General features: G+C 40.6%; 3 protein-coding genes across 4 annotated transcripts in view; 1 reads left to right on the forward strand and 2 right to left on the reverse strand.

The window, feature by feature from the left end:
* The first annotated feature begins 1093 nt into the window (after nt 1–1093).
* Nucleotides 1094–1858, forward strand: LOC133979264 (dual specificity protein phosphatase 18-like). Its single transcript, XM_062417761.1, has one exon. It carries the CDS (start codon nt 1310–1312, stop codon nt 1856–1858), a length of 549 nt encoding a protein of 182 aa, XP_062273745.1. The 5' UTR covers nt 1094–1309.
* Nucleotides 1859–3682: 1824 nt separating this feature from the next.
* On the reverse strand, nt 3683–7532 carry tgoln2 (trans-golgi network protein 2). Its single transcript, XM_062417760.1, has 4 exons — nt 7373–7532; nt 4785–6031; nt 3913–3996; nt 3683–3823 (listed from the first exon to the last, which is right to left on the reverse strand). The coding sequence occupies exons 1-4, from the start codon at nt 7425–7427 to the stop codon at nt 3818–3820; spliced, it is 1392 nt and encodes a 463-aa protein (XP_062273744.1). The 5' UTR covers nt 7428–7532; the 3' UTR covers nt 3683–3817.
* A 5023-nt stretch (nt 7533–12555) lies between these two features.
* tcf7l1b (transcription factor 7 like 1b) overlaps nt 12556–27673 on the reverse strand; it is a 31493-nt gene continuing 16375 nt past the window's right edge. The window contains exons 4-12 of one of the 2 annotated variants that reach the window (XM_062416840.1): nt 25141–25224; nt 18113–18248; nt 17448–17550; nt 16759–16842; nt 14713–14856; nt 14422–14578; nt 14212–14319; nt 13996–14047; nt 12556–13448 (exon numbers count right to left, since the gene is read on the reverse strand). In XM_062416840.1, coding sequence (XP_062272824.1) covers nt 12961–13448; nt 13996–14047; nt 14212–14319; nt 14422–14578; nt 14713–14856; nt 16759–16842; nt 17448–17550; nt 18113–18248; nt 25141–25224 — 1356 coding nt within the window. In that variant the 3' untranslated portion in view covers nt 12556–12960. Of the gene's footprint in view, nt 13449–13995; nt 14048–14211; nt 14320–14421; nt 14582–14712; nt 14857–16758; nt 16843–17447; nt 17551–18112; nt 18249–25140; nt 25225–27673 lie in introns of both variants that reach the window. The other variant, XM_062416838.1, reaches the window with a different exon arrangement.

The raw sequence follows: 27673 nt of genomic DNA on the forward strand, positions 1-27673 counted from the left end.
GCTATTCTCATTATTATTTGGTTTGAGAAAATCTCATGCTATTTTAGAAGTGTTTGGTGAGCACAGGTGTTCATAATATTTCCATAGATGTCTTATATTGTTTGGCCTGATGGTGGTGCTAGGTGAAAGTCACTGTGATGATAAACTCTAGAGTAGGGACAGGGATCACAGAGTAAGTTACCATACAACACTACTGTGATACATTCAGAATAAAAAGATGTTATTAGAACAAAACAGATTCCATGACCCAAGATAGAGGAGTGCCGCAATTATATCACCAAACTGTGTAAGTGGTAAAGAAATCTGGTGTCTAAAGTATCTGACTGTTTTTAACTAACATAAACACTCATAAAGGTAGGCCTACTGTGAAATATAATGTTTTAAAGTCTGTCTCACATTATAAAAATAGAGAACAGACTCAAATAATTTCCTTTTTAATACAGTGTACTGCAGGCTGTGCGCATGTATAGTCTATACGCTGTTGGCTGTGTAGTGATCCAAATGTAAAACAACAATAAAACGATAAAAAGAAGAGCATTTTCTAAATTGATTTACCCTTAATGTAGGAACACTGGCAACATGAGGTGTTCTTATAGGTCAGCTACTTTTTAGGCCTACTTTGACCTGAAAGTACAGCTCTAAGTTTTTACTGATGGCATGTTATGCTTTAAGGGCAACTTTGACAATTATACGCACACACTCTGAGTTTGATGGTTATAAGAGCACTCCTAAATTCCTGTGAATTCAACCAGTACATTTATGTTTTTTTATTATTAAAAAATAATAATTAATATTTGGATTATATTTGCGTTTCCTTGTATTGCTTATAGGCTACTATATTTACATGTATTATTAAGTACTAAGTATTAAGTTGCTACTCAAAGTCAACTTTGTAAAATGGATGAAAAAGTGGGGTTATTATACAAGTATCCAGCAGTAAGCTTGAAACAATTGTTTTAATAGAGAAAAAGAAAAAAAAATCTGTTTATATAAACTCCATCCAGCTGGGGGCGACAGCGTGCACGTTGACACACATTTGGACGTATCAATGGCAATATCCTGTTCCTATTTTATTCCTAGGATGACAAAGACATAATCCGCCCTACTCTGTCTCTGACTGGCTGAGCCTGGTATCCTTACCTTAACCATAACACTCCTTATGTATAAACCTAACCAACCCAGTCAAAGATGGTAACGAGTACTAACCAATCAGAGGCAGAGTAAATTAATTGGCGGTCCGCGGTGGCTCAACTTCCCAGCATCGTTGTTAACTAAGTCGATCGCCTTTTCCAGCTGAAGCACGCTGTTGATGCATCAGTCAGCTCCTGCAGGTCTCTCTGGCCTGTGTCGAGTCACGGATCATCTTTATCTCAGTAATGGCAGAGCAGCCCGTGATGCCTCCCAGGTGACTCCTAACAAGATAACTTGCATCATTAACGTCACTGAGACCAGGAGCAGCAGCCCTGCTCCTCCAGGGGTGGAGGAATACATCCACATCCCTGTCTCTGACTCCCCGGCGTCTCCTCTCTGTGATCACTTTGACAGTGTTGCAGATCAAATACAGCTGGTGGCAGATGTCGATGGCCGCACTCTGGTACACTGCAACGCCGGTGTGAGCCGCTCCGCCGCCCTGTGCATGGCCTACCTGGTGAAGCACTGCGGTGTGACCCTCCTGGAGGCCCACAGGTGGGTGAAGACCTGTCGACCCATGGTGAGGCCGAATAATGGCTTCTGGAAGCAGCTAATTCAATATGAGAAGAAGCGTCGTGGTTGCACGTCTGTCCGGATGGTCTCCTCCTCCATGGGAGAAATACCAGACATTCATGAAGAAGAGGCCAGAAATATGACGCCCCTATAAGACCTCCCTGTACTTCTATGTGTGTGTAAGGATATTGCAGCAACGGACAATAACATGACTTCAGTTACTGTGTGTCGCCTGTTTAGTGGCAATACCCTTAAAATGCTTTTTAGTCATGATAAGAAGAATAAAGGTTGATAAAGAATATGTGGGTGCAAGGAAGAAATTCAACTTGATTAAGGCTAGAAAGTACAAAAAAGCATTTATTTTCATTTAATACTCATCTTATTTGATTCACACAGACAGCAGGATGTATTTAGGAACAGCCATTTCTCACACACTGAAATAAATACCTAAACACTAAAGATGTAGCACTGTGGTAATTAAACATCTTGAACATGCTCATTTCAGCCAAATGGCTAAAAATTAGGAATTTTCTTTGCAGATTTAATTATAAACCATTTACTGAGATATCCTATGAGCTTTGATTCCCCCCGAGAAACAACTGCAATAGGTTTCCCATTTTTACAGAAAGAACTTTCCATAAATGATGACCACTGCCCCACAGAAATACATTGATAATTTAGGAAACAGGCACAACGCAAGTATTCAAAACAATGAATCACAGTAAAATCATTCGCAATTTGGCACACATCTGTCATCCCTGAACATAAACACACATCTAATCTAGAAGATTTAAATTAATTCATTAGTGGTCAACCTATCCCTGCATCCAAACATTTTCTCAAACAATGCAAATGTTGGTCAGTTTCATTTGGAAAAATTAGAGTTCTGACACAAAGCAACAAATGGTAAACATTAAAGATGTTTGCAAAAGACTAACTGTCAACAGAGGTCTTGGGTAATCAGACAGTAACCAGACTGACGGTTACATTTAAACAACGCCATTCCCACTGCACAGACTTCCATGTGTACCAAACACCCTGACAGCAGATAAAACATCATTAATCATTAAGTTGTCTTTTAAAGAAACAGTCAAGACAAAATACACTTATTTGCTTTCTTAGATACCGCTCTCAAATCTGTTCATATGAAGGTATTAGCCAGCAACACATTTGCCTAGCATAGCATAAATGCTCCCAACCAGGAAATGGTTCAACACAAAGCCCCTGTAAAAACTAGTGTTTTTTTTCTTTTTTTATGTTTCAGTGTCAGTGGGATTTAGAGATGCTTGTAGGAGGATTTTGTTACCTTCAGAAAGTCAAGCTAGTTGTTTTCAGTTTTTATGCTAAGATAATCTAACCAGCAGCTGTACGTGTTATACCACACAGATATAAGAGAAGTAACGGGTTCAGTCTCTAATTCTCAGCATGAAAGAAAATAAGTGCATTTCCCATTCATGTCAAACTGCTGTTTTAAGCTGGAGTGGGTGAGCACTGTGCTAGTGTCTCATTAGGAAAATAAAGTTTGCTATTACATTCATCTGGCCAACAACATACGGTTGTGGACATGAGCAAGAATATCAGGAATTTCATACATTTAACATGAATCTTGATACATAATACAACAATAGCAGATTTTTACCTAATAGACATTTAAGACATCCTCAAATAATTTATACACAGCCAATATTTTTACAAAGATTCAGATGGCTTATTTGGGTACACAGTGCAATAACTACTGTACTGTACAACAAGGCTGGAATCAAAACAGCTAATATTTTCATCTGCTACTGAATATCCTGAGTCAGGGGACCTAAATCAGGTCAAATTACAAGATTGCCTAAAAAGTGAAATAACGACACAAGTGCAAAAACAGCATGCTTATTTTACTGCATTTCACTAATTCCCTCAATAAGGCAAGAGTGTCATCTGCATAGTCATGCAATAAGCATCTAAAAAGGTACAAAATGGGACAATGTCCATTCAACACAAGGTGGAATCAACGCAGAGTACGCCAATAAAATGTCAAATGTCGATATCCACTCGCCTTTCTCCGACACCACCCACAGTGAGATTCAGCTGCTCGATGCAATGGCTTCACCATAATGACATGAGATCACATCTGGAAGAAAAATTAAGATAATTTAATGATGATATTTTTTCATAAAAAGGAGGAGAAAAAAAATGTACTCCTTCATATGAACAACTTACATGCTGTTCCAGTTTTTGGTAGTCTGTTGATTTTGGTCGACGAGTGGATCTTGACTTCTTTCCTTCTAAAACAAAGGCAATTATCTGGGAGAAAAAAGAAAATATAAAAAAGATGATGGTTTAATTGACCTGTTCTAGTTTATAAAGACAGACCTACAAAACAAATATTGATATAAGAAAATACCCATGCTAGAATGAAGATACACAGCAATTAATTGTTCTAGCACCACACACTACTGGACATTCAGTTTTCCATAAACATAACATATAATTTGACATTTTGGCAAATACACTCATTTTTTTCTTGCCAACAGTTAGATAAGAAGGTTGATACCACTCTCTGTTGATTTTATGGTATCAATCTTCTCACTTTACTTTGGTCAACAGAAAAAAAGCTTATGTCCCAAAATTTCAAAAAGTGGTCCTTAAAGATTCTTTCAGTTGTCACCTGCAATTGTTGACTGCAATTCACAAGGTTGCAACATCTTGCAAATATTCACTACATTTCATTCTTTTGGCACTGCCATGAATACCCAGAAGATGAAGATTTATCCCGTAAGTGCACAACACATGCATTTTTTACAATGTTTTGTTCTGATAATCCTAATCAACTACCAAGCAAACATACACCTACATTAAAAACCACTGTGGTTTAATTATTCCATTGTATCTAATGTGAACCTGACATAATGTAAAAAACAAAATAAGGGTCGGAAACAGAAGTAGGTTGGTAATTTCTGGGTTTCAGAAGAATTGACGTAACAAACCAGTTGACACAGACACAAACATTTTCAACAACAATCTAGGTCAGTGGAAACAAGTTTGCCTCAGAGGGGTCTGAGTAAGAACAAAACTTTAAAAAGGCCAAATACCTTGCGCTTGTTGTGGTAAGTGATGTAAAGCACTGCCACCAGCACCGCTGTGCAGACAAGGTAGGCGAAGAAATGACTGCTTTCTGCCTCATCTTTAATATCAGCTGGATCATACGGACTTTTCAATACTGTTTCTTTGTTCCCAGCTTTATCTCCATTTGGTTTATCCTCTTTGGCATTGCCCCCTTCTTCATTTTCCTTGTCTCCTTTATCCACCTGGGGTTTGTTTCCTTCTTTGTCTTCCTGGGCACTGACTCCTGTGTTCTCAACATGGGGTTTGTTTCCTTCTTTGTCTTCCTGGGCACTGACTCCTGCGTTCTCAACATGGGGTTTGTTTCCTTCTTTGTCTTCCTGGGCACTGACTCCTGTGTTCTCGACCTGCGGTTTGTTTCCTTCTTTGTCTCCCTGGGCACTGACTCCTGCGTTCTCAACCTGGAGTTTGTGTCCTTCTTTGTCTCCCTGGGCACTGACTCCTGCGTTCTCAACCTGGAGTTTGTGTCCTTCTGTGTCTCCCTGGGCACTGACTCCTGTGTTCTCAACCTGGAGTTTGTGTCCTTCTGTGTCTCCCTGGGCACTGACTCCTGCGTTCTCAACCTGGAGTTTGTGTCCTTCTGTGTCTCCCTGGGCACTGACTCCTGCATTCTCAACCTGGAGTTTGTGTCCTTCTGTGTCTCCCTGGGCACTGACTCCTGCGTTCTCAACCTGGAGTTTGTGTCCTTCTGTGTCTCCCTGGGCACTGACTCCTGCATTCTCAACCTGGAGTTTGTGTCCTTCTTTGTCTCCCTGGGCACTGACTCCTGCGTTCTCAACCTGGAGTTTGTGTCCTTCTTTGTCTCCCTGGGCACTGACTCCTGCGTTCTCAACCTGGAGTTTGTGTCCTTCTTTGTCTTCCTGGGCACTGACTCCTGCTTTCTCGACCTGGAGTTTGTCTCCTGCTTTGTCTCCCTGAAGTTTGTTTCCCGCATTGTCCAAATGGGGTTTGCCTCCTGTTTCGTCATTTTGTACATCACTGTGCACATTCTTATCATTAAGAACCATGGTTTTGTCCTTGTCACTTTCAAGATTTTGTGGAATTTCTCCTGTGGGTCCTGCTGTCTTTTCCTTATTTTCGTTTTGTTGTTCTTGGCCAGATTTCTCCTCTGCATTATGTTGATTACCTGATTTAGGCATCATGTTTTTACTATCATGACGATCAATTTCCTTATTATTTGTTGAATCTGACTCCGGGGAAATTTTGACAGAAGCCGCTGTAAAGAATAAAAAACAAAAAACATAAATTGTGTAGTTTTTCCCGCCAAAGAAGTCAAAAAAGTTGCTTTTCCTTTCAACTTTCCATAGCAACGGTTTTAATGCTAGTTTCCACTACTTGTTTGTTCTGGCCTAGCTGTCTCTTTTTTTTTATAGCTTACCCCACTCGATTGAATTAGCTTAGATGACTTTATTATGTGATTAGATGTTATGTTATGACTTTTATAGCATATAATTTGGAGCTTTAACATAAAAGTCAAGGAAGCAGCCTTGACACACTGGCAATATTGGAAATATGACCAGTTTGGTATATATAAAATACATAAAATACATTTCTGACATCAATCCTCAAGTCCTGGATGAGTGATGTGGGAATAAATACTAGTACTTAAAAACATTGGAAGGGTACAGATAACAAAAAGACAATAGGAGAATAGTACATAATAATATAATTTATTCCCTGACTTAACATCTTATTCCCTTTCATGTATCAAAAGATACTGCACTGGTACACCATATAAAAAATACACTATAAATAAAACTTGAGAAAAAATTACAAAACTGAATAATATCTGAATCATTTTTATTTTTTTTTTTACTTTCCACTTTCTTTCATATGCGTTGAAACTTTTAATTTCAGCCCTTCTATTTTCCATTTCAGGATTTCAAATTTCACTTTTCATTTTTAATTTGCCATTTCACAACATAAATTAGTCTTTCAAAACCCAATTCCCCTTTCCAGTTTCCTTTTCATTTGTAATATAAGAATAATTTATGTGCCAGTTTCTCTTAATTTTAATGATGGTGATATGGTCCTCCAATAGCAGCAATCCCCCCCAGGGTCCTCAGCTTCATCTGGCCATTACAATTTTTCCATGATTCTTCCTTTTTCTTTTCTTTTCCATATTTTTGAGCATTCTTGTTTTGTTTTGTTGTTGTTGTTGTTGTTTTATTGTATGTAGTCTTATGATAGTAAATAAATCTGATTACAAATTACAACTAATTATTAATGATAAAACAAATTGCTCCACTCATCTTGTTTACTACCAAAATCTATTCTATTTAGGCTAAGTCTATTTAATTATTGTGTGCTCTTATTTCAATGGTTTTAATTGAACTAATATAATATCAAAGACACTCATCTCATTTCGATTTAACTCAATTCTGTCTTCTGTGATTCCTCTTCTCTCTTAAACAGAGAGTCATTGTGTAACAGGCCCGTAATGGCCAACGACTGTCTGAATGAGATAATGAGGATTACTGAGCCAAACATGTCTGACAATGTCGTTAGTCTGAGAGAGGCATAAATAATAAAACGATACCAACAAAATTCCACTCACCTCTGACCGAGCAGCAACACAGAAAAATTGTGAGAAGCAGAGAAAGAGTCCTCATGGTATCCACGTCAGGAAATTAAAAACAAAGAATGATTTAGTCTGTCTACCCTGTCTTCTGCTCACGCCAAAATCCAGGTTGACAAATACAGCTCGACAGGTTGGAGGTGTGTTTGTGTGAAGTCCAGTTCCTGCTTCCGTGTACAAACGGTACAAACCAGCCTCTTCTTCCCGTCAACACTGCGGCGGAAGCGTCGACTGACACACTCACTGCTGACACCTACTGGATGATGTCTAACACAACGGGGACGTGATTTGATTTGATTTTATAAACTTTCTTTCGAAACATTGTATAAAAAACAAACACGAACAAAAACAACAACCACAAACTAACAATAATAAATAATATAATTTAACATAACTAACAAACTCTCAACAAACCAAAAAAAACTACCACACAAAAAGAGCAGGAGGAAGTTAATACTTACACTATAATTGCCTGCCCTCTTTCTAATTCATAAACCTGTATAATATACTTAGTGTTTATCACACATCTGAAAATATTTCTCTGGTGATCAACAAAAACAACAATAACAGCATCCAGGATTGTCAGAGTCATGAGAGAGGCAACACCACCTCCTCATTCCTGTCCCTCTTTTTGCTAATTTTGTTCTTCTTTTTGAATTGATTTATACTTTTGCTTTCTTTTAGTCATTCCTCTAACCTATTCCATAAATATGTGTTGTGGTAAAAAAAAAAAAAAAACTGGGTTATCTTTTATTTGTCAAGGAGACAAATGCAGCTTCTTCGTGGCCTTTTTCATCAATCATTGCTCTCAGTTACCAAATTTCTACTCCAAACTATCACCTTCCTTTGCATGCATTCATACATACCTTTCTGTGAAAACATGTGGTGTTTCACTAAGAAAAATGGAATAAGTAGGTAACACTGTTAAAGCTTCCATAGACCTACTTACTGGAAAACTATGAAATATGTGTTTAGAGAAAGGAGACCTCCTTTCCTCTGAAGCATCACTTTTTTCAGCATCTGATGACATTTCCAATGACAGTGGCAGCTGGTCACAGCCGGATCAGTTGTCATTTGGCTATAACAACTGGAGTGACTAACATGTATTGTGCTGATACTAATAAACACATACAGTTATCACAGCCAGAGCAGCAGTGTTTTCTCTCTACAGCCTATGTGGTGGAAAAACTCCTTTGGATGAGCCAGATCAATCTTCAGGGTCCCAACAACACTTGTTACTCAAAAATGCTAAAAAAGTACTTCAGCAATCAAAGAACACACTGAATCAGTTCACTGCAATTATATTTACTGTGTATAAAGCAATAATACAAGGAAACTGATATCTTTAAATATATCCCTAAATAGCCCCTACTTCTGCAAAGCTATGGTATAACGCCTACTTTTTGGCAATTCCTGTATTTTCAACATTTTCTGCTTCTTCAAAACTACTGCTTTTCTCACACCCTTAGGTAGTGAGTGTTTGCTTTGTAACTATAATATCAGCACACTTGAAGCAGCATAATCAGCACACACGCCTATCATCTAGTTCATCTAGTTCACATCATTGTTTTCAATCTTGATGTAATGTATTTATTGATATTCTGGTTGCAAAATCACTGTTTGCTTGATGTATTTACTGCAATAGAAAGTCGCAATTCCCCATACTATCCATGTTACTGAATTATGCTGTTTTGCACACCATTTTACCATTATAATAATGTTAGGCCACACAATAGTCAAATGTTTGTTTATGGTATTATGAAGTGTAAGGGGTAAACAGAAGTGACTTAACTCCCCATTAGGCTGAGACTACTGTCTACAAGGGTGAGTGCATTCCATTAACACCCCCAACTCCTGCCCACTTTCTCTCTGCTCTTCAAGTGGCCTCCATGCAAAGTATGCTGTCATGGCATACTAAGGGCTAAGGGTAGGTGAATGAAGGCAAGTAGAACTACTAATCAAACAGGCCAAATAAGGGACTTGAGATGTACACCTAGACTGGCACTTGGGCAATGAAGACAAGGCAAAACATGACAATCAAAGAAAAGAGCAAGGTGAGCATCCAGTCAGGAACTGCTGAGAAATACTAAAAGGAGAGATTGTGTTAAATAACCAGCACGCAATCAGCCACTGACCACTTTCAAATACTGATATGAAGAGCAGCCGTAAGCTAAGAATGTGATCTCTCTTGTTAGATCAAACTGTCCAGTTACTGAAAGCATAGTAGATTTGTATTTATTTGTATTTTTTTTACTATTGAACTACCACAAGAGGAGTAGAGGACACGTTTATGTTACTACTGCCACCCACAGGCTAGGTGCTGACATCAGTCTCCACATGAGTAGCTGTGTCAATATTTAACAGCAGATGGCAGTATTGATATACAGCACAGTAAAAAAAACTGCAATAAAAGCACATTATGACACCGAATCATTGTGTGTGTGTGTGTGTGTGTGTGTGTGTGTGTGTGTGTGTGTGTGAGTATGTGTGTGTGTGTGTGTGTGTGTGTGTGTGTGTGTGTGTGTGTGTGTGTGTGTGTGTGTGTGTGTGTGTGTACCCATATTAACCTTTATTACATCTCACCCTCCAGCATAGCTGCTCTTTTACTTATTTACTTTATAATAAGTGAATAAGTAAAATAATTATCACAAAGTCACTTAACTGTTGACTACGTAAGAAAATATTATAGGGATTATTATTAAAGGTGTGCAGTAGCTTGAGAGTTAAGATAATCATCAAAATGTTAATTGGACGTGTTTTACATCTCAGCTGGGTGTGGGGACCTGTGGGTTCTTGTAATGAATATGTCTTAATTGTGGCAGGCTATTTGACATTTGAAAAGTCCGATGATCCCTCTCATTCTTGACACCTATTTGCATTTCCATCTTTAAGGTCAAATGGGTATGAATAATACATTAAGGAGGTTCTTAAGCTCACAGCCAGCCATACCTATCTTCAGAAAAGCACCAGCTGAGTCTTGCTAAGCTCATTGAATGTTACAGAAACAATCAATTAATATCACTTTGGGAAACTGTTTGTGAAGCAAAGGCAGCATCCTGTTATTAATAAGAATATAAGGTCACGAGTCAATGGATGATATGGGATCAGTCTTTTCTGATAAATCTTTTGTGGTGTTAATCTGAACACAATTATATGAATCCACTAGTGTCTGCCATTCTTGTTGTGTGAATTTAGATGATGATACTGACTGGTGTGTTTTATTGGAGTTTTTTTAAAGCACTGCACAACGCACAGTTGTAAAATTATAGATTTTTTGGGGACTTCTCAAATAGCTACAAACAATCCGTTCTAGGTGCAACAATACCCATGTGATGTATCAAAGGGTTAACCTGGAATAAATTCAAGATCAAAGGAATGCCCAAAAAAGAACCTTGGCAAGAGATAGGAAGAATTTAATGAGCAAAATTAACATGTATTAAATCTGACCTCGTGCTTATATGGCAGATGTTGAGTGGAGCAGCAACCAAATACATTATTAGAGTGGAGCATGGTGACTTTAAGATAACATACCTTATTGCATTTTAAATTCATATTTTGTTTAAAAAGGAAGACAAAGCCTATGCTTTAAAATACTGTTTACTGTTACTCATATGCTATTCAATGCATTTCATCCAGGAAATCTTGTTGTAATAATTATGCTTTATAAGTTCTGTGCGTAACGCTCATGCGAGTGACAACATAAGCATATTTAGCAGAAGAAAAACCTAAACTAAGCAGCACATTTGAAGTCATTCTCATCACTTGGGATATCGAGTTTCATAATAAGGCCAGCGTCCTAGGAGAATTGAACATTGCACTAGATGTATGGCCTTGAGGACACAGATTTGCTGGCTGTTTTGACAACTCATTACCTGTAATTTCAGTGACGGATTGTTGAAGTGGCTCAGAGTAGGCAGCCGTGGCATTGGAGGTTTGTGCCTGGAATGATGTAAGATAGAACGGCAAACAAGCAAAGACTTATTATGGCTAATGATTGCTTAAAACCAAGTACGGAGACTGACAGTTTGATACCTCATCAAGGGGACCAGACAGAACAACAGAAACACATCTACAGTTGACCTGATTGTGGTTTTAGAAGCCTGACTGAAAGATATAATTGTGTCTTAAGATATTTTATTCTCTTATAAATAATTAGATGGTAAATAGGCGATTAATATTTTCTCTGAAACTAACTAGGCCTTGTGTTGTCTAGGCTTAAAATCAACAATCACAGATGCTGCTCTGATCCAGTGTGTGGGATGATGCTGTCAAAAGTATCCTGAGTGTCATCTTTACTGGTGAAATGTATATATTTAATGGCCCAATCAGCTCAAATCTTGTGGAAGAGAAACAGCTTTATGGATCTCCCTCTTGGCAAAATCTTGGTTTAGTCTCCAAGTCAGGCGGTGGGGGGATGTCAGTACACTCGTCCAGGCCGGTCCCCCTGCTCCGACATAATTGGTCCATCCCTGGCACTACTCCTCATCTCCAAAGCCACCAAAAACTGTAACCTACCTTGTGTATTTTTCACTAATTGAAATGCCTAATGAGGTCCCTGGGGCTCCATTCCATTACCTCTGAGTTAATTAAAGCCTAAGCAGTGTGCCAAAGGGTGAATAAAGATGCAGTAAAAGTGCAAGAGGAACAGGGAAACTGAGGAGGGTTCGGTGTGCTGGGATAGGGCTGACCTGCTTTTTTGTCATTGTTATGGGACGCTATATTCCAAGAAGGAGCAGATGTCTATTATTTTTTTATTTGTATTTATTTTGGGCTTGAAATGTGTTACTGTGGTTCAGGGTCTCATTTTCCAGTGTGGTTAGCCTAATTCTGATTTATTAAACATTAAACTCTTTCACGCCATCAGAAAGATTTTTATGAAGATGTTCACTGTTTAGAACTGAGGCATAATACAATGCTTAAAAAATGACAGGTGTGTTATGGACTTTTATTCTATTTCAGCGTGGCCGTAATAAAATGACACTGCTCATTAAAGCCACCTGAAAAGGCAGATATCAACTTGTTATGCACTGCGGTCACTATTATGAGAATATTAATCCAAACCACATTACCTTGTTAACGAAACCTCTCTTATTAAATGAAAAAACATGTTCTAAATGAATGTGAAAAGACAGGAAACAGACATTTCTTATAAGAAACAATTTCAAATGTTTATTTAACATGTCAAAGAGGGCACACACTCGTGAATTGAAAAGGGGGCTGCAATTATTGGCCAGTACTAGGACTTAAAACTTAATACTAACATTAATCAGGTTTTGGCTAAAAAGAAAATGTGTTTTTGTTCCTTTTTGTTTTTATAAAGAAACTTTATGTACATTGGTTCTTTTATACAAGAGGTTCATTGAATAAATGCATCAAAAAAGAAACCAGTTCTGCAGTAAACTTTACAAAAAATACATTTCATTGAGAGATGTAGAAAAGGAGACAGTCAAATATTGACCAATAATATTTCTTCCTTTTCATTATTTAGAAAAAAAGTTGTTCTAATATCTATTTTAAAGAAAAGCAATATACAGCACAATAAATGGGAGAAAATTGCCTTTGTGGATTCATTCAGTTGGTTTGGTAACCAAGGAGAGGGGCTGTGACTGGAACAGAGCATGATGGGAGTGAAGGGCCGCCTGATGGAAAGGGGAAGGGGGAGAGAGCATGGAGTGGTGCAGAGAGGTGAACGGGATTGGCCGGGTGAGGATGGGTGTGGTCGAGTGGCTACCTGAAGTACCAATAGGGATGGAGATGGGAGGATGGGAGGAGGAAGAGGAGGAGGAGGAGGAGGAGGAGGAAGATGAGGATGTGGATCCAGATGCTTTCCCAAGTATGGAGAAGTGGTGGTGCATGCGTCCCTCCGGTTTGGTGGTGAGCGATAGCGGCTGGGCCTGCTCGGAGTGAGTGGCGGCAGGAGCAGCCGGGGAGGCCAGAGCCGCAGAGGGAGTAGCCGGCGAGTCCAGCATGCTGCCGTGGGACGACGCAGGGCTGTCACACATCTTCTCTGAGGGCAGGTACTGCACGCACTGCTTCTTGCTTCTTATTGAGAAATCTAGGGGAAGCAAAGGCAAAGTGAGAAAGCTGAATTATGGATCTTATGCTGGCTTCAAATCTGGTACAAGTCCCTCAGCACTGCCGGAAACAAGTGAACGGGTGATTATTAAAACACTGAAGATGATGGCGATGACAGTTCTGAAACATGACGTGTGCATGTTAACGTGAAAACAGAGAGCATCTCAATACAGAGAGTGAAACAAGACATTAAACATATTCAAATGGTATGCATGCATGATGTGAAAAAACCCCCCAAAAAAAGACATTGTTCATTGCACAACAGCAGACATACCTGCCTCTACTAGCACTGAACCTCATAAGCTGCTTGTCAAAATATAGAACGGGGAAAGAAGTTAGTACTCGAGTGTTAGTGAAGGCTGCATGCCAAAAAGTAGGTGAATAAATATAATTGAAAAAATATAATAGAAGTGTCCCATGATGTTGCACTTGTGAAGGTCTAGGTTAGTTTCTACAGTTTTTCTGTCGTAATCCAGTGAAGAAAAATAAAACAAATAAAAGTGGTCAGACAGAAAAGACCCGCTTACCTTCTGGCTTTGAGTCTGGTTTATTCTCTCTCTTCCTCTTTTTCCGCTTTCCCTGCACAGATTAACAATGGCATTTTTAAAAAAAGATACACACTGATTTTCATACTGAAAGACAAACCACCAACCAAGTATTGTGACTATAAGTACCGGTCACAGTCATATAGTGAGAAAGAAAGGGAATTTTTGGCGTTCCGATTATGATAATGTCCTACTCACATAGTTATCTCGTGCTGACCATCCTGGATAGAGCTGAGAGTGGAGTTGCCTCTCTTTTCTGGCCAGTTCGTAGTATTTGGCTTGTTCCTCTCTCGACAGGGAATGCCACTGTAGACAAAGAGAGAACAGACATCAAAGGATTAGTAAACATCCCAACACACATATATAGTAATAAACTTGCACATGTATGTCTCTCTCTGTGCTACTTACCCGTCTTCCAAGGATCTGGTTAATGGCGGCGCTCTCTTTCAGAGTGCACTCTGCCACTACTTTGGCTCTCATCTCCTTCATGTACAGCATGAAAGCATTCAGAGGCTTCTTGATATGAGGCTTCTTGTCCTCTTCTTTCTTGGGAACGGGTGATTTCCTGCTAATCCGAAACATCGAGAAGAAGCCGTTAACAAACCATGAATGGTGTGGAGGTGCCGGTAAGTTAAGGCAAACACGGGTACACATTGTGCAACAAAGATGCTCAAAGATTACTATTTTAATTGTTCTTACGCATGCATTGAGGGGCTGATGTTATCACCGCTGGGTTCCTGCTTTATGGCTGGGGAGACAATGGCGGGATGGGGAATGCCGGTCTGGTGGAGGCTGTGCGGCGGTGGAGACACCATGTGAGGGGAGAAACGGCTGGACACCAAGCTGAGGGAGGAAAGATACAAATTTTAACAGTTTAACAGATTTCATTCTAAACCTCAAAAAGATTCAGCTAACTTGCCTCACAACTGCCCTGTCTTATTCTCTGTGTGAAATTCACTGTGCTTACTGTGCCTTGTCTCGACTAAATTCATACACACAATGAGTAACATGCTTGCTTTTTGTTCAAATAAAGAGTTTTTCAAAAGCCCCTTTATTCAGCAATGGCTAGAGAAAAGTGGAGTGTGTTGTTACCATGGTGACAGCATGGCCATGACACCTGAAACCACTTTCCTTACCACGTTCCAGACCATGGAGAGTGTTCTGACGGCCGTCCATAACAGAACACCTTTACAAAGTGTCTCTCTCAATTTCCAATTGTTAATACAATGGAGCATTGTAATGGACAAAGGGAGAAATTAAACTCAATGCTCCACTATCACTCGCTTGAGTTAATGTTAGATTGGAAAATTCCTCTATTTTAAGTATTTTAAAACATTACAGAGACCATCATGCAAGACAATACACAATATAGCCTTGTACTTGCTTGACTCATCAGCTGTATCTTAATAAACACAATAAAGACTGACATGGTATTGATTAACTTCTATACACAGGCTATTTTAGCTGTTTCTATACAGAATTGGAGTCCAGATAATATTTACTACCTGAATGAATAGAAACCTTAACCTGAAGTCAAGACTGTGCAATACATGCCATCTACCGAGATATTTAAGTGATATTTTACTTCAGTTTCAGTCTGTCTTTGAAACACTTAATAATTCATAGCGTAAACAAGGACGAACCATATAATTCCCATGGTAATTAATCCATACTAACTGTATCTGTAAACATCCCACTTATTCCCCAATGAGTCACTTTAGCTCTGACTGATACTGGTGGTTAGTGGTTATAGTCCGATTAAATTCATGTAATAAAGTTATATTTATGTTACCTGTAATGTTGCCAAAACGTTTTATTCTTAATTCAAAACTGATATTTCATAATCACAATTTTATGTTGTCTTATTGAGTCTAATGAATAAATGAAGTTGAAAATTGTGTGGATTGGTGCAATATTTTCCGCCTGCTACATCTGTCACATTCAATAGGGTATAAAAATGTAGGAATTCCGAGTTCATTTAGGAATGTGTGAGATATGTTCTGATTGTTGTGAGTCCATCTTAGTCTGGAGCCACACATGCTATTGATCACAGAGACCCTTTTGAATATTTCATTTCATACTAATACCAGAAGGCTCGCTACAAATCTTTCCAATTTTGACAGAGGGTCAGAGAGTTTAGTCTGATGGGACATGTAGGTTCAGATAAGCTTTGATTTGTCCTAATCGATCCTTAGCTCTTTCATCTCCGTGGAGTGTGTGTGTGTTTGTGTGTGTGTGTGTGTGTGTGTGTGTGTGTGTGTGTGTGTGTGTGTGTGTGTGTGTGTGTGTGTGTGTGTGTGTGTGTGTGTGTGTGTGTGTGTGTGTGTGTGTGTGTGTGTGTGTTGTGGAGCCGCTCAGAACACTGGCCTGACCACAGAAGTTTAGCTCCAAGAGAAAAGACGGGAGAGGAACACTGAATGCCAATAATGCGTTCAGTCTATTTGAGAAGCTGAACTTGTCTCTGATAGACTAAGACTTCACAAAGTATGTTATTCAGTTTTGCTTTATTATTTATTTTTTACATTTTTGTGACTGAGAGTTATCAAAAATCCACCATTCAAAATAAGATGTACACTATTCAACAGTTAAACAATGTGAACAGTGGAGTTTTAACGTGCACCTGCCAGTGTTTAAAAACACTGGCAAAGAAAGGAGAAATGTGATTACAGCATGTCAAAGAAGCAGCAGATATTAAATTTCTCCCTTTGGGATGACGGGGGTGTTGCTGAACATGATCCAACTCACCTGGACATGGATGCATTCATTGCTAGCGCTGGATAGGGGTGACGGAATCCCCCCGGAGGGATGGAGTACATGGGCTGGCCCTGCCTGAGAGACAGAGGGAGACTGAGTGAGGGGAAAGCTCCAGTGTGAGGTGGATCAAACACAGCTGACAGCTAACCCACCAGCACTAATCCTCTACTCATCAACTCAAATCCCCTGCTTGTGGAAAAGCACCGTTGCAATTGATTACAAGACCCATAGCAAAACCCATAAATGTTCATAAATTCCTCCCAGTAAACTGAAATGTTTGAATTTATTATTGCCCCGATATGGTGCACCTGCATTCAGATAGAGGGGCATAAAACCTTTAAACAAGTTAAACACTTCTGCTTAAAGTCTGTGGTTTTCATGCTTGTCGTTATTCTTCTCAACATGAATCAAAAAATATGTTGTACCTCACTAAACTTTATCTCACCACAAGAGGTTGGTCAATAAAGTGAATTAGCTAACAACAAGCGTTTTAACTGTCACATCACAGCAGGTGGCCAACCCAATGAGGACAATTACAAAGGTTGTCTTAAAAGATTGCCGCACAGCATACATGAGCATCTAAAAATTAATTTTCCCCAGAAAAACATTGTAAAATTTGGATTTCTCGCACCAATAAAACCATAAACATATCTGTCCGTTTGGACTGGAGAGTAACTTACTGTGGCATCAGCCAGCCCAGAGGGTGAGCGATTGAACCAACAGCGCCAGGAGACAGGGGGTAGTACGGAGAGAGCTCCGATGGGTGAGGTGTCCGAGGAATACCTGCAGGCGCCACAGACAGGTGAAACAAGCTTTTTAAAATGCAGTACATACCATCTGAGGTGGCGTGGTATTTTAATCGGGAGGAAATCTAATCTGCAAATCTGTAAAATATCTGTCATCAGGTTCACCATACTCTTGATAATCTACAATTAAACCCGTGTTATGTTTGAACTGTGGCAGTATCGGGTTTGGAGTGTCATCCTTTACAGAGCATGGGAGTTGTGGCCATCCAATAGTGACATTTTTTTAATAAAATGTGGCTAAATACACCTATTTCCTTCTCAAACGTCACATATGAACCTGTTAGGCTAGGTAGTAGGAGTTTGCATTGGTTTGTACCTGCTTCCTGCTCTTTCATTGGTCAGATAAACAGGCTTTGGTGAGTCTAGTATGACTGACTGGTTCATTGTAAATTATTTCAATCTGACTGTATCCTTAGTAACTACAATTTTGCAGAGTCACCTTTCAAGTCTACAGGAGGTATTTAAGTGCTTGATACTGACGGATTTATCACTACAGTGTGCTGTTAAGTCAACCAATGTGCATCCAGTAGACACTTTACCTGTCTTTGGGTCGAGGATCTCCGGAGAGAGGTGCGATGGCGGCGTGCCGGGGGAGAAGTGTTCATTGCTGTAGGTGATGAGTGGCGTCAGCGGGTGGACGTGGTGGGCATGCTGGACCACTGGGACTTTATTGGACTGTTGATGCAGGAAAAAAAACAAGAGAAAAACAGACAAAGAGAATTTATGAGCAGGAGGCGACCAGTGAGCAACAAGTATCTATAACATAATACCCAAGACACACACAGTGTAACACATCAGTGCTACTCATAGAAGAAACAAGCGTATCACTATACTATACACTGCACATGTCTTCTGTTGGTCATTGTTCTAAAGAAATAGGCCATCATGTGTGAATGCCCTCCATGGTAAACATCACAGTCTGTGCGTGTGCCCTGTGATGCAATCTGGACCGGCACCAAGAAACACTAAAAAGCCTTGCAGACACATGCCAAGACCATTACGGCCATTTAGTTGAGGAGAGAACTGTTTGTTCAGTCCAACAAGAAAAACAACAGTGCCACCAAGTCCAAAAGTCATACCAGCAGCCCACAAACAAACACAATCAGGCTAAGGTAAACTACATAGCCATAAACAACTGGAGACATCATCTCCCACTCTGTCTGAGAGTAGCCAGTTAATAGGAGTATGGGAAACAGACACACATTGTGCTGCATATGTGTTAAAAAAAACACTTCAGCATAACCTAACATACAGTATGTAGGTTGTGAGGAACACAATGTCCTGAGATGAAACTTGCTTTTACTTGAAGCACTCACACGGTTGTTTTAGCTGTTTCAACAAAACATTGAAAAAAAAGTGCAGATCGTTGACGATATCTGACCGGCACCGCAACTACAACGAGGATGATGAAGACAATAATAACAAACAGCGTCTCTACTTTCATTAGCCAGCGCTCAGCCTCGCAGTCATTTCCCCTGGCTGCCTGGCTGAATAGAGCACTTGTTGGCTCAACTTGTCACATGGGAGGGTCAAGGGGTGGGGGGGGAGAAAGGAGTCTTGTTCCTCCAGGCTAACCTTTCTTCAATATCCCTCCCCACCCCCTTCTCAACCTCTCGTCTCTCCAACGTGGTCTGCTAGGGAACAAGGTTTGCATTGAGACATTTGTACACTCTCTTGCTTCAAGCTGCTTAGAATTGTTCCAAATCTTAGCCATGCTTTTTTTCTGCCACTTTTTTTTTTTTTTAAAGGAAGGTCCAACCTTTTCCTCCTTTTAAATCTTTAGCAAATTGGTTTCTCCCATGTCTAAAGCACGCTTTGATTCTGGTAATGCCAGATGGAGTGAGGAAAATATTTACTGGTGTTAAACATGGCTATATTAAGATCACTTTCCTGAGGACCTTTTTAGTTTCTCCAGACCTGGAGCATATAAGGTCAATGCATGTGATGTGCCAAAAACACAATTTCTCACAACACAGAAACAGCTTTGATAAAGCTTCAAGGCAGAAATATTGTTGAGTTGCGGAGTTGAAATCCCAGGTCCCACATGTCATGTATATTTGAGTTGTACTTTGTTGTTCTACTTCATGTACAATATGCCTGAATTTTCCCTATATTGTGAGGGCTGTTTGAGACCTCTAGACCTGGGTGCCAACACATTTTGGGAAGCAGTTCAGTGAGAATTTCAAATGATGCCTATTAATAATTCATATTCTGGAATACACCAATCGTGTGCTCTAAACATATTTCTAAGTTCGAAGGCACTAGTTTCAACTCCAGCCTGCCTTTCAGTTCAGCGGCATGACTAAATGTGGAGAAAAATTGAGCACACACATGCAAAACTATTCTGACCTGTATCCTACCTGCCAGAGTCTCTCCGATGGGGATAGAGATGGTTACCTCATCAAGCAAATTCCTCTCTTCCTCATTTTTGAATGAAATACATCAAAATCAGACTGATTATTTAAATCAATTTAAATTAATTAAGCCCCTCCACAGGGCAGAGAGCATAAAAAGCAGTCATGTAAAATTAAAAAGCTAGAGTAATGGCTCAATCATGGCTTAAAACTAAACACTAATGTATCAATGCCTTCATTCACTCGCTTTATGTGTAGAGGTAATATTCCTCAAGCGCATGACAGCTTCATACACCCCGGTTTCATGATCCACAAGCAAAGCGTAATAAGGAAACCACATGGAACATGAGCCGTGTTTTAAATATAAACAACATCTACGTGATAGGACAGATAAAGAGCAACCTGGAACCAGATGGTATCTGCATCAACAGACAGAAATCAAGCTCTTTACATAGACGTGCTTGTTGCAAACAGGTCTGCAGTGGTGCATACCTGCACAGCCAGCAAGTAAAAACACCCAGAACTGGTCTTAGAGTGATTGATCGGGCATAGTAACAGGAAGGTTTAAAAGAAGAAAAAAAAACACAGCAAAAACTTGCTGAGCCGGTGCAGAGAAAAGATGTCTGTCTCTTAAGAGGTTTTGAAACTAAAAAGGCCGAGGTGGCAGTACCTCGCTTGGCTGTCCAACTTGGAACGGCGCTAAGAAAAGCACAGTCCTTGGTCAATGTGGGTGGAGGGGTGGATTTCATTCAAGCAAACATGTTTTTGGATCCTGCACATCTGAATTGAATTACTAGGCAAACAGCCGATGGGGAAGAGAGCTTAGAACAAACTGAATAACCCCGCAGCTTTGTGTGTCTTTATGCTAGGCGATTCTGGGTGGGAGGCTCAGAGGCCTTTCAAAACTCCAGGAAAGACAGGGTGAAAAGAATGCCTGGCATGCTGAGAAATCCAAGCCTTGTTTGTCAACGCCAACAGGAAGCGGACGCGAGAGGGGACCGGCCGTGTCATATGTCTTTAAAATCAACCACTCCGAAAACTATGCCATTCATCACAGACAACGTGTGCTTTACGTCTGGTCATCGTCTCTGAAAAGGTCAATGGCGGTAATATTCTGGGTCACAATAATACAACGAAGAGCGGCATCACATTACTCCAGTCGTCCAGTGGCCGAGTGAAAATCCCCAGTGGTCATTAAATAAATTGAGAGGGCACACAAAATCAGCACAGCGTATATATCCCAAATATCACTGGGATTTAGTCTGGTAACAAATATTGTTAAGCAAATCTGCCGCTAATAAACACTATCTTTTGTAATTTCTACCATATATCTGAGTCTGATTGTGTTAGAGTTTGACTGGAATCAAAGCTCTGGTTCCTTATTTCATTTCTGAAGAGGATCTTGTCTCTGCAGTGGCCCAGCAGGACTGCAGACCTTAGATCAGTATTCAGTTCAGTCCTCCTAAAGCCTTTGATTTCATGATGGATCCCGGTTGTTCACTGCTTAATGCAAAATGGGGAAAATCTCCCCGGACTTCCAGTCAAAGGTCTGTTGAAAATATATGGGTTGAAAGCAATTATATGTATCACTTTAACATTTAAAAAAAAAAAAAAAAAAGCTGCATCTTTTCTAGTTAGTATCTCTACTCATATTGTCAGAGAGAGCTCATGATTGCACTGGACACATGCAGCAAGACAAAAGGCATCTGTGGAATGCTGCTCTCGACCATGCCACTTCAATTCACTTAAACAATTCGATGACTAAGTGACTTATGACACGCTGACAGGACCAGGTCCCTTGCTGGCTTGATTACTCTAGACACTAATACAATATTCAGACAAAGATTCTTGTGTCCCTGTCAAGTGAAGATCAGCCCACATTTGGAGAACTGGTCAGTTCCACCTCACACTGACAGTACTAGTCAATGTAGTTGATAATGATAAAAAGAGGAGGCCTTATGGATGAATTACTGCAAGTGACTGAATGACCTCAGTGAGGGAAGTATGCATCCTTGACATCATTATCAGCGCAGTGTTAATGACTGTGAGTCAGTATGTTGTTGAAGATGAGGCACACATAGTTCAGACAGCAGCGCCAACTCTACTTCCTCCCCTCTCTTCTTCTCTCCTAGCCTCGCCTCTCTAGGTCCGGCTCGGCCACTACTGATGGGATGACAAGTTCCCCATACTGCATCACCTGGCCCTGCAGCGCCTTTGATGTATTATTCATGAAGGAACACAGGAGCTGATATGGGGGCTTTGGGGTGCTGCACATGTGTGTGTGTGTGTGTGTGTGTGTGTGTGTGTGTGTGTGTGTGTGTGTGTGTGTGTGTGTGTGTGTGTGTATGCATACTGGGGTGCTTGAAAAGCTTGTTCCCTTCTTCCCAGTCCTCCCACCACCACCACCACCACCACCATTACTACCAAAAGCAATACCAACTGAATGCTAAACAAACCTGTCTGTTGAATAATTGAGGATCTCAGGCCAGAGCAGGCTCTGATTAGCATACAGGCCTTATGGACCCAATCTGCACTGTGACAGAACGGCCTTTCCCTGGACTTTCATACTATCCGCAGAATGCTCTGATTTCTATTTTACATCCTCCTCCCTTGTTCCACATGGCCAGAATTAGCAGAAGTGTCATGGCAATTTCAGTTCACCACCAGTAATTATACTGATATCTAACAAGCGTCTGTGGGAATGCATGATAATAACGTTCAGAAAAATATCAAAACATCAACACTGTCTCCATGTAGAGGCTTGCTATGGTGCAGCCAGAGGATGATTTATTAATCTGTGCAGGTACTTGACTGAGCAGGCCTTTCAAAAGCTTTATCGGTGAGCTAAAATTAAGCATAGCTGGCATGCACATAATATATAACATATACAAATGCCTAAAAGCAGGTTTCGACAGATACTCCAAACTACGCCAGTCCATCATGAAAACAAAACACTGATGTCAGATTTAACAAATGCTTGCAGAACGACTGCAGGAGCACAGGTCTGCTTCAGGAGTCCCTGCTGGTGTCTCCTCACTGCCTCTCCTCGGGTCGCTCTCTGGCTCCTCTTAGCCCTGGGCAGTAATCCCTGGCCCCCCATGTGTGCCCATCCGCTCCCCCTGCTCTCATTAGTGCAGTGTTGGGGCCTGGGGAGCCTGCAGGCCTGGGGAGCCAGCCTGCTGCTCCCCTCCCACTCCTTCTCTCCTCGGCTGGAGTAATGAGCACATAATCAGCCTGGCTCCCTGTCAGCAGCAGCAAACCAGAGGGGCATGTGGGCTCCTGGCCCAAAGTCGGGGGTAAGGGCACAGCGGGGTGTTTCACTTTCTATCCTCTGTGCCCAGGGTACGCCGTATCCAGTATTAGAGCTTCCCACCACACATCATCAAATGACCCTATGGTGATAGGTCACCAGAACAAGCATGGTGACTTCCTCTTTTGGTTCACATAATGAAAGCTGTTACACTCTGAATGAACTTCCCCACCTTTTACACTGCTTTAAAATGAAAGTGTGTTCTCAGACAGCAGTGTTATCCCATATTCTTTTTCTGCCAATTCAAGTGTTTCATTTGAGCTGCACAACTTGAGTGTTCAACCTTAGACTCTCCATTCGTTAGATTTTTTTATTTTATTCAACTGCAGAAAATGATCATAATATTAATAAAAGTGAACTGTTGTCCCCCGTAAAAAGTCCACTTTAATTTAAAACCTATACTACCACTAATGTAGAACCTGCATATCAACAAGTTCCTATATCTAGATAATAAAAATAATTTAATTGCATCTAACAGAAGAACTGGGGAAAGTGCATGTTTAATTACACAGAAGTTGTGGCTACTTATTATTCCAACAATGTGAGTAACATTTCTGCCAGAAAACGGTTTGATCCCTCACATTCTCGGTCTTCTTCAATGTTTCTTTCTGTATTGACTTTTCTGGTTTAATGACGTTCAAAGAGATGAAGGCCAAACAAAAAACAAAAAAAAATCACCTACACACAGCCACATGAAAAGTAGCAGCATAACTGAAGGACAGAACAGAAACAAGCCAACCTTCTAAAATGTGCTTTCATTTCCTTAAAAATCAATTGCTATTATTCTAGATGTCTTTCTCTTTTTTGTTTATCCTGTTTAACTGCAATATGCATTCGTACATTTCATACTGTGACATATTAAGTACAGAAATTGAAATCAGTTCAGAAGCCCACACAGTAGCTGCTGTGTCAGGGAGAAATCAGCAGGGTCACTGACGGGTCAGCATTTATTCTAATAAAATATCTGATTGGTTTCCATTGAGACTTAAGTAAGTCCTGGATTCCCATGAACAAACTCATTCCCCTTCATAACAGTTTCCCATTGACTGCACTCAATGAGGACTTTGTTATGTGCATCACCGCGATTATGGGATGCAGCGAATCAACCGCAAACTCAGCAAGCATCTAACCGGGATATGTAAGGTCAAGGGGGCTGAGTCACAACACAGCTTTTACTCAAGTGTACTGCCTAACTCAACTTCCCTGTCGAGTGAACGCCCTGATACAATCAAACAGGTCAGATGTTAGATGTTAGATAGATGCTCGAAGCTTCATCTACCAAACAGGTTTGCCGAGGCCCCGCATTGTCTTACCAGGGTGAGACACCGTGGTGACTAGTTCGCACCTGGGTGGCAAAGTTCAGGTTCAAACTTGAGAGTTTTATAGAGGAGATGGAGTTACTGTGATAAAGACAGACACTGTGGGTCTTGTAGGGGTGGAGTGAGTTGTAGTTGTGCACAGATGGATGGGAACCAGTAAATTTATACTATAACTTCATTATTGTGAATAACCACATTATGGTGATAGTTTGATTAAAGCATTTATATGGCTGTAAACAGATTCCCCCAATAAGCTTACATGATTTGTTTGATAATTGGGTTAATGTCCCATAGGATGCAGCATGGAGGAAACAACTTATTAGTGCCATCAAATAAGGGAGAGAAAATCTTGCTGTTCACATTTTCAAAGCACCATGGGTCAGTGTGAAATTCTACTACTGCCTCAGAAACACTACCCATGCTGCTCTTTTGTCAAACACAGTCCACAATCTTTCTGACGCATACACTGAATCAACAACTACAGTGTACACATGTCACAGTGACCTGAAATATTGGTGAGTGATCAGTAAAAATGTGATGGATTAAGGTGTTTACAGGACAGCTGCAGTGTGCTGACTACTTACTAAATGTCCTGGAGTTGGAGAACGTGAGTCTTTGAGTCCTGCAGATCCGGGGACGTCCAAAAGAGGCCATTTCATCTGCAGGTACTGTGGGTAAGAGTGAAAGGAGAAGAATGAAACAACACAACAAAGATTCTGCAGGAAAAAAACATACACAGTAATAAAAAAAGATACATTTAAAATATGATATGTACTGTTACTGAGCTGTATGGAGTGCATCTTTTTTCTTCGAGCAGATAAAAAAAAGTGGTTTGAATGGTGCCAAGGCCGGAGAGAGATCTCCAGCAAACACCTGTACGAGACCCACATTGCTGCTTGAGTCAGACAGTGAGTTCTGGCACGGAAGAGAGGGAGTGATGTGAACACAACGGACTGGTGGAGGACTGTGAAATTGCCGTTTGTCAGGGAAAAACAAGAGGCCAGCTGTGGGCGCCCATCGCTGAGCGGGTGGGAAGAGACAGCTGGAAGGAAGCCCCATCTACAGTGCAGTGAAAGGTTGGGCTGCGGACTCGGCGCTAACTCCTGTCTATCCGTCTCAATTGGTTTGGCCTTTTGACCCCGATCCAACTAGTACCTCCTCCTTTCATTATCGCTATTTTTCACACGTGTATCAAAGTTATCATACAGAGGTTGTGCAAATGCTTGCTTTCCCTCTTTTTTTCGTCACTTATCACAAAGTCTTATTGCTACTGCCCGTCCCCTTGTCGCCATGCCACGGAGAAAGAGCTGTGCTCTCCAGGAGAGACGTTTTTGTGATTTACTGCTCAATACAACAAGCTGAGCATTTTTTTGTGTCCTCCAGCAATGGAGATAGCATGAAGCCAGAGCTCCAAAAGCACGGCTCAACCATCTGGTTTATGAATCAGTTTAAATACCGGATACAGCAGCTTGTCATGCATGTGGATTTTCTCCCTGGTACAATTTCAAATTAATTAAAAGGTTTTTATATTTTAAGTTGTGTTTTCTGCATCCAGGTCTGTGTAATGCAGAAACATAGGTCATTATTTCTGTTCATTTTTGGGCAAATTCCATGTCTAAGAGGCGGTTGCACTATCTCTCCATGTTCACCCTCCACTGCTATCAGTCTGCAGTCTATATAGTTGTTTTTATTTACATAGCAGTGTGCTCCCATGCACAAACAGTTTTACATCCACCCACAGAAAACATCTAATGAATGCAAAAGATTTGACACTTTTCTTTAATTTGTGACAAAACCAGAAAACAATAAAAATGCAAAGCTTTTGTCTACTTTTCAGAAGTTGGTGCAGGATAAATGATGACAAACAAGCAAACTGGCGGAGCCGTGCATTCAGGTTTCGATTTTTAAATCTTCATTCCTCACTCAGGATTTGTAAGGAGGAAGGAAGCTTGGATGGCTGCGGGTTAAAAATGGAAAAGACATTATAGCAGGAGGGGGAAAAGGGAGAGGAGGGAAAAAAAAAACATTTTCAGGAATGAGTTTGTCGGAGCAGGCAGAGGGTATTGTTTCCTGACAGCTGGGGTCCAACAGAGCACCGAGGCAGGGGGAAGGGGACCCTTTTTCCCTTCGAAAAGGGGGGAAATTCTTCGAGTTGACATCAGCCCTCTTCATTTTCACTATACTGCTCAAGGCTGAATCGTAGGTTCCAACTAATGGGCCCAAGTCCATACAACTGTCAGGAGGCAGTTGCTTTTAGAGGCTGCTAGCTCCCTATTGAAACTTTACTCTGCTGTGTGCATGGTGCCTAATGAATGCTACTCTCTGGAGAAAAAATCCAAAACAATGCAGTTTTCTCTGTCTAATCTATGTCAATCATGAGCCCTTCCACAAATGAAACAAGCGCTATTGTGAGCGTTTGGTCTAGCCCGAGCCGTGCCCACCCCAGCTCTCCCACCCAATCCATCCCTTATTTGACAGCTTCTGCCAGGACTGAGGAACATGCCCCCAGGCTCTTTTTTTCTGAGCGTCTACTTTTCTTTTAATTGCCAGTGTGCCCTGTGGAGCAACTGTTCACACACTCCCTGCAACATCCAGCCAGGTAACGCCAGCCGCACACTGTCACACAAGCTGCTGGGCCTCTAACAGTCCAGACTACCGCAGCACAACACTCACTAACACATGGGAGGGGGAGGGAGGGTGTTTGGGTATATGAGTTGTTACAGGAAACAAAAGGCGAAGGATTGTGGGCCATGCTGCTCAGCAAAAACTTTCTCAGTGTTAAAGTGAAAAAAAAAACCCACAAGGGAAGTGTAAGAAAAAACTGGGGACAGTTGAAGAAGAGCAGCCAGCATTTGATTTTAACAGTCGTGACATGGTTTAAATATTATTAAATGTTTGTAAAAGACTGATCAGCAATTACATTTAAACTCAAATGTAAGACATTTAGCAATGGTTTACACATGCCCTTATTTTATTAGAAATACATACAATAATACAGTTTGAACAGACATATGGTCAGGGCCCGTAGCAATGTCTGTTTCAGCATGGGAGCTGGAAGCTCTGCTAAATAGACTCGGACAGAGTACTGAAAGAAATGTGTAACCAAAGTGAAGTTTA

Source organism: Scomber scombrus, chromosome 4, assembly GCF_963691925.1.
Source record: "Scomber scombrus chromosome 4, fScoSco1.1, whole genome shotgun sequence".
Taxonomy (NCBI): Eukaryota; Metazoa; Chordata; class Actinopteri; order Scombriformes; family Scombridae; genus Scomber; species Scomber scombrus.

Excerpts from the sequence above, each read along its gene's own strand:
- tgoln2 (XM_062417760.1), bottom strand. The coding sequence starts at position 7,427 with ATGAGGACTCTTTCTCTGCTTCTCACAATTTTTCTGTGTTGCTGCTCG. Across the intron at positions 6,032-7,372 it reads GTGTTGCTGCTCGGTCAGAG|CGGCTTCTGTCAAAATTTCC; the intron begins GTGAGTGGAATT and ends TATTCTTTACAG. Across the intron at positions 3,997-4,784 it reads CTTACCACAACAAGCGCAAG|ATAATTGCCTTTGTTTTAGA; the intron begins GTATTTGGCCTT and ends TTTTTCTCCCAG.
- LOC133979264 (XM_062417761.1), top strand. The coding sequence starts at position 1,310 with ATGCATCAGTCAGCTCCTGCAGGTCTCTCTGGCCTGTGTCGAGTCACG.